Source organism: Emydura macquarii, unplaced genomic scaffold, assembly GCF_026122565.2.
Source record: "Emydura macquarii macquarii isolate MOO-44397 ecotype Brisbane River unplaced genomic scaffold, CSIRO-AGI_Emac_v2 contig_3623, whole genome shotgun sequence".
NCBI classification, from domain to species: Eukaryota; Metazoa; Chordata; order Testudines; family Chelidae; genus Emydura; species Emydura macquarii.
In genome coordinates this window covers 50,504-61,871 of record NW_027133760.1, presented here as the reverse complement: position 1 = coordinate 61,871, position 11,368 = coordinate 50,504, and the positions used below count along the sequence as shown (strand labels likewise).

At 50.2% G+C, this 11,368-nt stretch overlaps 1 protein-coding gene across 2 annotated transcripts in view; it reads left to right on the top strand.

Moving 5' to 3' along the window:
- The first annotated feature begins 6,177 nt into the window (after nucleotides 1-6,177).
- The window catches only part of A2M (alpha-2-macroglobulin), a 47,512-nt gene continuing 42,321 nt past the window's right edge, over nucleotides 6,178-11,368 (top strand). Inside the window, exons 1-2 of one of the 2 annotated variants that reach the window (XM_067536688.1) lie at nucleotides 6,178-6,466; nucleotides 8,875-9,058. In XM_067536688.1, the coding sequence (XP_067392789.1) occupies nucleotides 8,882-9,058 (177 nt within the window). In that variant the 5' untranslated portion in view covers nucleotides 6,178-6,466; nucleotides 8,875-8,881. Of the gene's footprint in view, nucleotides 6,467-6,795; nucleotides 6,936-8,874; nucleotides 9,059-11,368 lie in introns of those variants that run through there. The other variant, XM_067536687.1, reaches the window with a different exon arrangement.

Sequence of the window (11,368 nt, the reverse complement as noted above, 5' to 3'; positions counted from 1 at the left end):
ACAAATAAGTTTATTAAGTACAGAAAGATTGTAAGTGATTATAAAGCAGAGGAATATACATCAGATTTGATCAGGAAGAAATAAAAGCAAATTGCCTTCTAAATTAAGTTTAATACTTCCAGTAGCCTCCCAAAGTTAGATAATGCTCACCACAGGCTGGCTGATGACTCCTTCTCAGCCAGGCCCTCCCCCTGTGGACAGTCTTTCAATTGCTTGGAGAGGATCGGAGTGCATCGTCAGTGCAGGTTCAATGTCCTGTCATTCCATGGGTTCTGACTGTGTTTTGTGGCATTTTTCAACGGCTCCTGTTTCCTGTATGTCTGCCATCTCTATCTGAAAGAATGAATCCTTCACTGCTCTCCAATGTTGTTGGCAGCGTTGTGAACACATTGTGGCTGCTCATGCAGTATATTATGAGCTTCCAATCGGAACAGAAATCCCAAGTGCCTGACCTGTTTGTGTCTTGCAGACAAACAATGCCAGATTACTGTCTGCATTCATGGAGCATCTGCACACTGTGCACCGCTGGTTTTGGGCACGTGAAATAAGCACTGAGTGGTGGGATCGCATTGTTATGTTGGTCTGGGATAATGAGCAGTGGCTGCAGAACTTTTGAATGTGCAAACCACCTTCATGGAGCTCTGTGTGGAGCTCACTCCTGCCCTGCAGTGCAAGGACACATGATTGAGAGCTGCCCTCTAAGTGGAGAAGTGCGTGGCAATCGCCGTGTGGAAGCTGGCAACTCCAGACTGCTACCAGTCGGTCACTAATCAGTTTGGAGTGGGAAAGTCCACCATTGGTACTGTGTTATTGCAAGTGTGCAGGGCCATTAATCACATACTGCTATGAAGGAGTGTGTGTCTTGGAAATGTGTGTGAAATATTGGATGGCTTCACAGCAATGGAATTCCCTATCTGTGGGGGGGCGATAGATGGCATTCATATCCCAATTTTGGCTCCAGACCATCTTGCAATGGAGTACATCAATAGCAAGGGGTACTTCTCTATGGTACTGCAGGTGCTTGTGTATTACTGTGGGTGTTTCACTGACGACAACATGGGTTGGTCAGGGAAAGTGCATGACGCATGCGTCTTCAGGAGCACTGGCCTGTACAGAAAGCTGCAAGCAGGGATTTTCTTTCCAGACCAAAAGATTCCAATAGGGGTGCTGAAATGCCCATAGTGATCCTGGGAGACCCAGCCTACCCCTTACTGCCATAGTTCATGAAACTTTATACGGACAACCTGGATAGTAGCAAGTAGCGCTTCAATAACAGGTGCTGAATGAATGTTGAACGTGTGTTTGGCCGATTAAAAGCTCACTGGTGATGCCTTTATGGCAGGTTAGACCCAAATGAGGAAAATATTCCCATGGTTATAGCCAGCAGCTGTGTGTTCCATAATATTTGTGAAGCTAAGGGTGAAAAGTTTTCCCCTGGGTGGAGTGTAGAGGCAGATTGCCTTCCGGTTGAATATGAACAACCAGATATCAGGGCTATAAGGGGCACAGTGGGGGGCCATTTGAATCAGGGAGGACTTAAGGAACCATTTTGACAATGAGCACCAATAAGGTGCCTGTGTAAGCAGCACTGTGCCATGCTATGCCTGCTCTCCAGCTTGCACTGTGTATTAGTGTGAGGTGCAACCACCATGTGCAAGAGATAAATAAAGATTGCTTTTCCTTAACAGAGTGTGTCTTTATTAAATAACCGTTATTCACAACACGCACACAAAGCTGGGTTTGAGGGGCGAAAGCAGTGAGAGGCAGTGTGAGATATGACAGCTGAGTGTAAGACCAGCCAACATTTTGGAAGCTGTCTGAGGGGGTGGAGTGAACGGGGTACCAAGACAAGCTGGCAAAATAGTCCATGATGATCAGGTAATGATGTCCTGAGAGATACCAGGGCACAATCCTGAAACATACTTCAGTCATGATTTCAGGTTATGTTCTTAACTTTACATTTGTGCATTTTGCCATGATATTATTGATCAGCAAGTTGATATTTTAAATGTCTCACAAGGCCTTGTACAAATATTACAGTAGTGTGTAGGGTGTCAACACGGGTACATTCTGTCACACCTCCTCCCTTACAAAGTTGTAGGGTTAGCCGCTGACTGACCTGGATGCTTCATGTCAGGCCCTCTTTCCTGGATAGGGCATCTGCCACCATGTTTTCTTTTCCCTTTATATGTACAATTTCCATATCAAATCTTCGAGTATAAAACTCCAATGTAGAATCTGGGAATTTGAGCTTTTAGTTTTGTTTAACCAGGTTAATGTCTGTTTGGATCTGGTATCTGTGCTGATGTGCAAGGTTGCTGAGTTAATATCTTTGCAGGAACCCTAACTTTGGACTTATCTGGCTGGTGTATGCTTAAATTTTCTGCACTCATAAAGATTTTGTGCTTGTAACTCTAGCCAGGACCTCAGTGAGAGCTGAGCCAGTTTGATGCGCCAGAAGCTACATTCCTTCTTGTTCCTCATGTTTTTGGTGACCTTCATATTCCTGCTTTGACACGACTGTGTTGGGATTTATATTGGAAATGATGAAAATGAAGTGCTTTTCAGAAGTCCACTGTCAGCAAATTACTGGACAGTACTGAGTATTTCTCTTTGTACTGTAATTGAAGTAAGTAGCAGCGAGGAGGATTCAACTGAATTCTTGGTTCGCTTGGAAGAAGCTTAGTGAAAGTGGAGTTCAGGTTGCTGCCACACACTAGAGCCTTCTGGAATCTTCCGAAGGCTCTATGACTTCCGAATCCCAAACTCTGACACTAAAGAACCAGGAAAGTCCTGTTACAGAGAAGCCTCACTCCCAGCACGGCCAGAACTCTGCTCCTGTAGGGACGCCAACACTTATGCTACCGTTCTTTTGCGAGTGAGGAACATTTGAGACTAAACTCCAGGGTCCTGATCCACAAAGGGACCTAGCCACTTAAAGCTGAGATGTAGGCACCTAAATCCTGGTTTTAGGCACCACTGTGCTCCACACAAGCCCTGCCTAAACTCAGTGCTTACGTTTTCACTGTAAATGTTCCCTAGAATCCTATGTTTCTGCTTCTGTGTCTGCACACTGCTGCCTCGCTCTAGGCATCCAGACACCTATCCCCGGCCTAAGCCCCCGTGCAATTCTCAAACCAGGGGAAGATAGGTGTTTGCTTGCCTAGCTTTCAAGCAGGGCCTGATCCAGTAGCCATGCTCAGAGGCCATCTACCAGATCGGGCCATGTTCAAAATGAAGATGGTGGTGCTGCCACCACCGCTGCCCTTATAACTGTAAGCCCAATGGCTAGAGCACTTTGCTGGGGTGTGGGAGACCCAGGTTCAATTCTCCCCTGTCCAGGGCTGCCAGCTGTCTGTAAATGTATGGACAGTCAATAAAAAAGTGTAAAATTTGAACACTGTCTGTAAATAAACGAACATGTCCGTAAAATTGGGGTAGAAGTAAAACGTATTGTATTTTGACGTTGATTGTTGTCGTTCAGAATCACTTCTTGTATCATAAAACTACACTGACCAGGACTTTATCAATTTCCTGTTTTCTATTATTGCGCACACGACAAAGAACCCGATTGACCGATTAACTGCAGCTAAAACAACTGCGTAATTCCGAATTCCCATGTACAGAATATCGTGAGTGAGCACACACTTTTGTGACATTATTGTATTGTTTATGGTATTTTTAGTGATGTCAGTAAAATGTTTATTGTGTCAGTAAAAAAAAAAATCAACTTCAGATCTTCATGTCAGTGAAAACTAAAATGCAAGGTTGGCAACCCTGCCCCTGTCCAGTGTGAAAAAAGGATTTGAATCTGAGCCTCCCATTGCTCAGGAGAGTGCACAAACTGCTGAGCTAAGGGATAGTCTGATGTGGGGCTTCTTGGGTCTCTCCTGTTGAAGCTGTTCCACTCTAGATAAATATTTAAATAGGCATTGGTCCAAAGACGACAGTGAGCAAGAACGACATTGCAACTTGATGGTTCGGGCACCCATCTGGGGCACCAGAGTTCAGTTCCCTGCTCCAATAAACTCCTAGTGGGAGTTAGGCACGTAGGTGCTTTTGAAAATCCCCCTAGGCGCCTATCTGTATGTTTAATTGCTTAAACACTGTTCCTTTGTGACTTGAGCGCTAAGTCAAAGATTGGGGCAGTGGAAATTGGTAATAGGCAGGGATTTCTTTGTTGCGGTTTTGTTTGCTTACAAGTAAGTGCAAAGTTCTGCAGTCACTGTTTCTCATCCCAAACCTCCATTACGGTGTGATCCCATCAGTCAGTGCTCATTGCTTGGGCCCAGAAGTGGGGGTGTTCCACAAACACCACCAACAACCTTGAACTGGTTTTCACTGGGTCTCACAGCAATCTGTCCTCCAAGAAATTATCATGTTCTGATTCGGTTCTTCTTGTGACTCTGCAAATACCAGAGGATTGTACGTCCTCAGCTTGCTACACTCATGACAGTAGTGGAGAACTGTGTAGGTTCCATGCTTCTGCAAGAGATGGCGGACAGCGAGGAGGGCTGCACGGGTGCATGGGATTTTTTAAAAAGGCACAGAGATTATGGGCTCTATGGATGACATTATGGGGTGGAGAAAGCTGCATGCTGGGAAGTTGACCCCTCTCTTCCTGGCTCCTCTGGGCCACGCATTACTGCCCTACCATGCAGTGCCAAAACTTCCCAAAAGCCAGTGTGCTGGATGGTAGAGGGCTGCACGCTGGGATGGTGCAGCACACTGTGCATTGACACAAGCACTCCTGGTGAGTTTGCGCAGCACTGGTGCAAGGAGCCGAGCGTGCACGTGCACAAGCTTTAGGGCCTGTCTACAGTCACGGCACGTTTGAGTTTGAGTCAGAGCTATACTGGTCTGGGAGTTTGCACACTGGGAGTCTGGGAGGCGCACTCCCCTGATGGGAAATGCACTTTTCCTGATGGGAAATGCCCTCCAGTGATGCCGTTGTGTAACTAGAATGAGCCTGACATTTCAGGGTTTGCACTCCCAGAGCCGATTAAACTGATTTTTAAAAATGGATCTAGGTTCTTTTTTTCTTTCCCACATTGTGTCACTAGAGGGTAGAATGAAGATGGGGGGCCCTAACTGTGCCCTGCTGACGAAGGCTGGATTTACACCTTACGCGCCCCTAGGCACGGCATCTTCAGCCCCCCGCAGCTGACCTTTGTGTTTTCTGCAAGGGGCGGTAACGGGAGAGAGAGGGACTGGCCCGGCCAGCTCTGTGTATGGGGGGTGGGGTGGGGAGAGGGGCTGGGGCGACTGGCTCGGCCAGCTCTGGACAGGGAGAATATACTTAACCCTGGATTCAAGCTTCCGGCCTGGCCGGGGGAGAGGGAGCAGGGTGGTGGGGCCCCAAGAGAGAGGAGGAGGAGCAGGGAACGGAGCCAGAGTTTCAGTGCTTGTGTGGGGCCCCCAAATTGGCTGGGGCCCCAGGGCATGGACCCTGTTGGCCCATGCGGAGATCCACCACTGTTTAGGTGCCCCCAGAATGCCGGTGCCCTTGGCATGTGCCTGCTGTGCCTAACTGGAAATCCAGCTCTGCTTCGGACCTGAATCTGTTTGGATTTCTTTTGAATGCAACCTTAACTTGGAATTGCCTGGCTTCCTAATGCTGGTTCTTCAGATAGCTCTCTGTGAAGCCTTTCCCCTTAACTGAGGCATACACACTTCCAAGCATCACTCCCTTCTTAACATTGCTTTTGTTTGAGAATATGACTCAGAGAAGCATTCCTGGTGCCAGTAGCCGTTAGGGTAATAATTACCAGAGCTAAGGCTGCTCGTGCTCGAGGCTGGAGCAGATTGCTAGCGAAGGGTCGGGGGTCAGGGAGAAATTTCCCTCCATGAGACAGGGTTACCTAGTGAGCTGTGTTGCGGGGTTTTCTCTCCCCCTCTGAAGCATCCAGCATTGGCTACTGTCAAGCACAGGAGACTCTACTAAACGGACCAATAGTCTCATCCCGTGTGGGAGCCTAAATTAGCTGGACTATTTCTCGAGGTCAGCGACCCCTGCACTGAGTGGGGGTAGCTAAGCTGTTGCCCTGGGGAACTGGTTAATATGTTACAGACTGTTAAAGTGTGAAATTGTTGGCAGCTTCCCGTCCCCATCCCACACTATTACCCTCCCTCTGGGTCCTGCCGTAGGTAGGAAGGTGGTAAGGGGAAAGCCGGTTTATCTCGGAGAGGTGATTGCCTAGCCTCTCTCTGGCCCCGTTTGCTTGCGTTGGGCCTGGATAGGTCTGCGAATGGGAGCGAGCAAGCAGATGGGGGGTGGCGGGAGAATCTCAGAGAAAAGAGGGGGCTCAGCAGAGAGCCCCTTTCCCAAACCAAGCAGGGATTGTTCTCGTCCTCCTTTCACAAGTGGGGCTTCCCATACAACATCTTGAGCCCGGCACCCGCAGTTTGAAGGAACATCTTTCCCCTTCCCCCGCACCCTCAGCATCTCTTCTCACGTTGGTGCAGGGTAAGTGCCAGCTCCACACGCTAGGCTATAGCAGAAATGAGGTCCTCATCATCCCCACCTGCTGCCATCCCCTCCTCTTCCCCTCATCTACCCCACCTTCCTTTCTGTCCCTCTCCGCCATCCGGTCGGAGAGGCTTCAGACTACTAACTCCCTGCCCCCTAGTTTGTCGGGGTCTGGCCAGGGAACCTCTCCTCATGTTCCTCTTCCCAGTTCCCAGATGGTCCTGGCCCTCTGTCCTTATCTCGCCCCTCCCGGGGGCTGTTTGCAGAGAGCTGTTTAAAGGGGCCGACCCAGAGGTGAGCCAGGGCACAGTGCAAGGTGCAGGGAGCCAGCGGACGAGTCTGTGCGTCGGCCTCACTCGCCAGCCCTGCTCTGCACCATGAGGAAGGACAGGCTGCCCGGCGGCCCGAGCATCTTGCTCCTGCTCCTCTTCCTCCTCCCTGGAGACACCTCGCCCACCACCGAACCGTAAGCTGCACACGCAGAGGGGGCTTGTCCTGTTTTTTGGGGGGTTGGGAGTCCCAGGCGCTATTCTTGGCTCTGTCACCCTGGAGAAGTCACTGCCCTGCACTGCTAACACATGGGGTGGGGGGTGTGAGTGTGAGAAGACGAGGGGAGCTGAGTTCATTAATGTCTGTGAGGAGCTTTGAGATCCCTGGATGGCTGGCAGCAGGTCAGCCATTATATTGTGTTTTCTCTCTCTCTCTCTCTCTCGTTGCCCATGCACTCCATCCCGCCTGTTACTAGGTAAAAGTGAGGGGTTCTGCCACAAGGGAGGGAGACTTTCTCATCTGAGGCTTGGGCAGTATCAGCCCCTCCCCTGCTGGGAGAAGCTCACTGGGGGCAGCTGTCCTGCTTTAACAAACGCAGGTAAACAGACAGCAGCCCTACGGTCAGTGCTTCCTCGGGCAAACAGCCTGCAGGAGGTAACAGAGGAGCTGCTAGCACTGAGCCCTGTTCCCTCTCATACAAGCCCCTCTGACATGGCAGGCAGCGGCGGAGAGATCTCTGAGGGCTAATGCTCTGCGCTGATGTGCTGGTGCACAGGTTCCATTCCTTCTCCCAGTTCCTCACTACGCTGCGGCTGGCAGTTGCTGGGAGTACTGGGAAGGCTGGGCCTACCGCCCCTGAGCGGTTAGATCTCTCCAGTGCCACCTGGGAGGGGCCCGGCTGATTCCCAGGCTCTCTCTGAGGTAGGTCTACACTGCATCTGGGAAGGAACTTCCCAGCTCGGGTCTACAAACTTGTGTCAGCCTGAGCCCTGCCCATTCACTGAGAGCTCAAACTCCAGCCTGAGTCGCAAAGTCCACATTGCTAGTTTTAGAGAGGCTGGTAACCAGGGCTGGTAACCTAGCTGCAGTGTAGACATATCCTGAAGGGCTGAGCCTGGGAGTATTGTGGGGGCTGGGCCCGGTGGCACCTAGCTGTTAACACGCTGCTCTGTCATCATGTGAAAGACCTGGATTCAGAGCTCGTCTACACTTCCTGCGCTGCAGCCGCACAGCTGCCCTGGGACAGCGGCACCAGAGTAATGCTTAGTGAAGACGCTACCTATTGAGTACCTAAGGACTCCACGTCCCCAAGAGGCAATAGCTGTGTCAATGGGAGAAGCCTCCCCGTTGACATATTGCTGTCTACATTGGGCGCTATCTCGGTATAACTGCATCGCTCCGGGGTGTGGATTTCCCTGAGTGACACTGTTATACTGACATAAGTTGGTAGCATAGACCAGGGCCCAGTGTTTGAGCCTGGCACAGTCCCAGAGCTCTGGCTGAGATGCGAAGGGGTGGGGGAGAAAGGAGGAGAAGTTTTCTCCCAGAGAGACCATGTAAGGTGCATTTGCTCTGGTTCTTTCTTAAGATCTGGCACCACCTCGTGGCTATTTGAGGTAACGGTACTAAATAATCTCTGCCATGCTATGTCTCTAGTATCTATTGCCTTGAAGGTCACCTCTCAAGCTGTGATAAAGAGATGTGGAGTTAACATTCTCTCATTGGATAATAGCGCTTGTGAATCCTGATGGCATTATCTAGCAAATGGGAGAACGGTGGTCATTTCTGGCATTCTTCACTCCTCTGTTATACCCACCCTTAACAGAGTTCCCACTGTTGCTGTACCAAGGTACATGCTGAGGATCAATGTCAGAAGCTAACATTGACAGCTGTCAGTCGTATTCCACTTGTCCCCTTGACTCTTCCTCACTATCCGGCACCTCCCGTGGATAATATGTTATGGACACAAGGGAAAAGTCCTTCTCAGTTAGATAAAATACACAGGTCATGTTGGAAGGTGAAGGCTGAGACCATCAAAATGGTTTGTTTGCTTGCACTGGTACAACCCTTCTGATTGACGTCACCCTCTATTGCCCCATCCCTGCCTCTCTGACCTGTGCCCTTCCCCTTCCCAGGCAGTACATGGTGCTAGTGCCCTTTCTGATCCACACCAAGGTTCCTGAACAGGTCTGTATCCAGCTGAGCCACCTGAACGAGTCTGTGACGCTGAGCGCCACGCTGGAACACGCAGGGGAGAACAGGAGCCTCATTGCAGACGTGGTGTCGGAGAAGGACGTGTTCAAGTGCGTCCAGTTCACGGTGAGTAACGGACCCCCCCAGGATTAATATCTGTGTCAACAGTAAAGCAATAAGGAAAGTAACTAGAGGGATTAACCCTTGGAGCTCTGTTGTTTAGCAAGAGCAACTAAGCGGAGCTAGTCTGGGAATAGAGGAGGTTGCCTGGACTGGGGTCTGACCTGCCCTGTGGTTGACCTGCCCAGTTTCCACTCCATGCACAACTCCTTTCCCCACTGCTGGAAACCAAGCCCCTAAGGCCCATCTCTCTGCTGCTGGAAACTTTCTCAATCCTTCCTCCAAGGTCACACACCTTCTCATTCTTAGAAACTCTCCTCAATCCTTTGGCACCCCTGGCCATGAGATCTCTAGTTCAAGGCCAGCTGACCCGTAGAATCATAGGGTCGGAAGGGACCGCAAGGGTCATCTAGTCCAACCCCCTGCCGAGATACAGGATCTGCTGTGTCTAAACCATACAAGACAGATGGCCATCCAGATGGTTACCACCATGGTTTCTAGCCAATGTGGACAGGAAGCTGCGAGGGTTTTAGCGGCCCTGGTCCCAATGACTGTGTGAGTTGACCCCACAATGCAGTGCCTCATAAGCAGTGCCCGGGCTCTCTCTGGCTCTTCATGTGAGAAATGGTGAGAAGGAGACACAGACTTTTTCTCCTCAGGGTCCCCCTGATCAGTGGCAGCTGGCCTGTAAGGGAGAGGCAGGGGGTGCTGTGGGAGAGACTGGAAGTCTATAGCCATCATGGAGCTTTGTGGTATTTGGCAACCCTATGGCAAAAGCCACCGCTCCCAACAGCAGCACTGGTCCCTATGAGACAGCTCAGCCTCCTGGAACTGCTGTTTTTCTGCAGACAAGCCAAACTAGATCGGTCATTCGGTGAAGGGAGGGTATTTCAGCAGTGAGCAAGGGGGTTATAAAGACTTTCCTGCTTGTAAAGCTCATATAAATCTTTATTGGAAAATAATTGGAAAACTTGATCCCTAGGGAGAGTGTTTTGTGGATGCTCATTGTTCATTTTCCAGACCTATTTTATAGTCCCAGTACAGTGTGTTCTAAAATAACATCGTGATTAGGGTCATGATTTGTTGTGTCTGATTTAGGAAGGTGTGGGGAGGAGGTAGATCGTGGAGGAGGGGAAGGTGGGAAACAAGGAAGGGAGAAAGTCAGGACAGCACTGGGCCACGGCCGGCAGTTCCCCTATCTCAGGGCTGAGGAGAGGGTAAGCGCAGTCTCCGGCTGAGCCGCCAGGGAGTGGCGTGCAGGTTCGGGTGCATGGAAGGTTGACTTTTCAGCCTGAACTGACCACACACACATTGCCAAAGAAGCAGAGGAGCGTTTAAAAAAGTCAAAAAACAGAATAAAAAACGGGATTTGCTGATGTTTGGTTTGTTTAGTCTCAACAATTTGGGAACCATCTCATGGTCTTTTAGGGTCTGATTCTGAGGGTTGATCTCTTGAGGTGGGCAATGCTGTGATAAGCATTCTTAATGCCAACTCAAATGAAAGGCTTATTAGTAAGGCGCAGAAAGGCTGCAGATAGCATCAGTGTAGTCAGTTAAAACCAAAGGTGAATGCAGTCATTTCCAGAAATGTTCTCTCAGCGGTGATGCAATAGAGGGTACAAGACTGAATTTGCCTAATGAGGGTCTTCAGGCCTAGTAGCTGGGCTGTCCCTTCTGGACCATCTTGCTTTTAGAAAGGCAATGAGCCTGCAGGTCCCACTGTAGGGTTATCATCTTCCTAATTGCTGGTAACTGGACCCCCGAGGCCCCACTCCTGCCCTGCCTCTTCCCCAAGGGGTCCCGCCCCTTCTCCTCAAGACCCTGTCCCTGCTCCAACTCTTCCCTTGAGGCCTGCCTCTTCGCCTCTTCTCCCAAGGCCCCACCCCTGCTCCCCTGCTGATGTGTTGTCCTCCTGTCATCAAACGTAGCAGTAGGCTCACACCTGCTTGCATGTTGCTTCACCTGTGAGCAACAATTAGGCTAGAAGGCCCACACTAAACTTCCCATTATGCAATCCCACTTTATGGGCCCTGCAGCACCTTCCCTGTTCCCTGGCTCTACAATCTGATCTAGAGCATGGTGTTGCAATAGTTTATTGCAGTTAGTGCACCTTTAAGTCTTGGAGGGCTGCCGCCTCCATTGTTCCCAGGCCGATCCCCGTTTGGTTCTCTGGCTACAGCAGTCGCCTGCTCCAAGACGCTACTGCTTCTCTACTGGGTCTGTCCGCAGCAGCTTCTGCCATCAACAGTCTGTTCCCTGCAGAGCGCTCCTGAGCCACTCCCAGCGGGCAGTGGCTGTTGCTGGATGCTCAGAAAG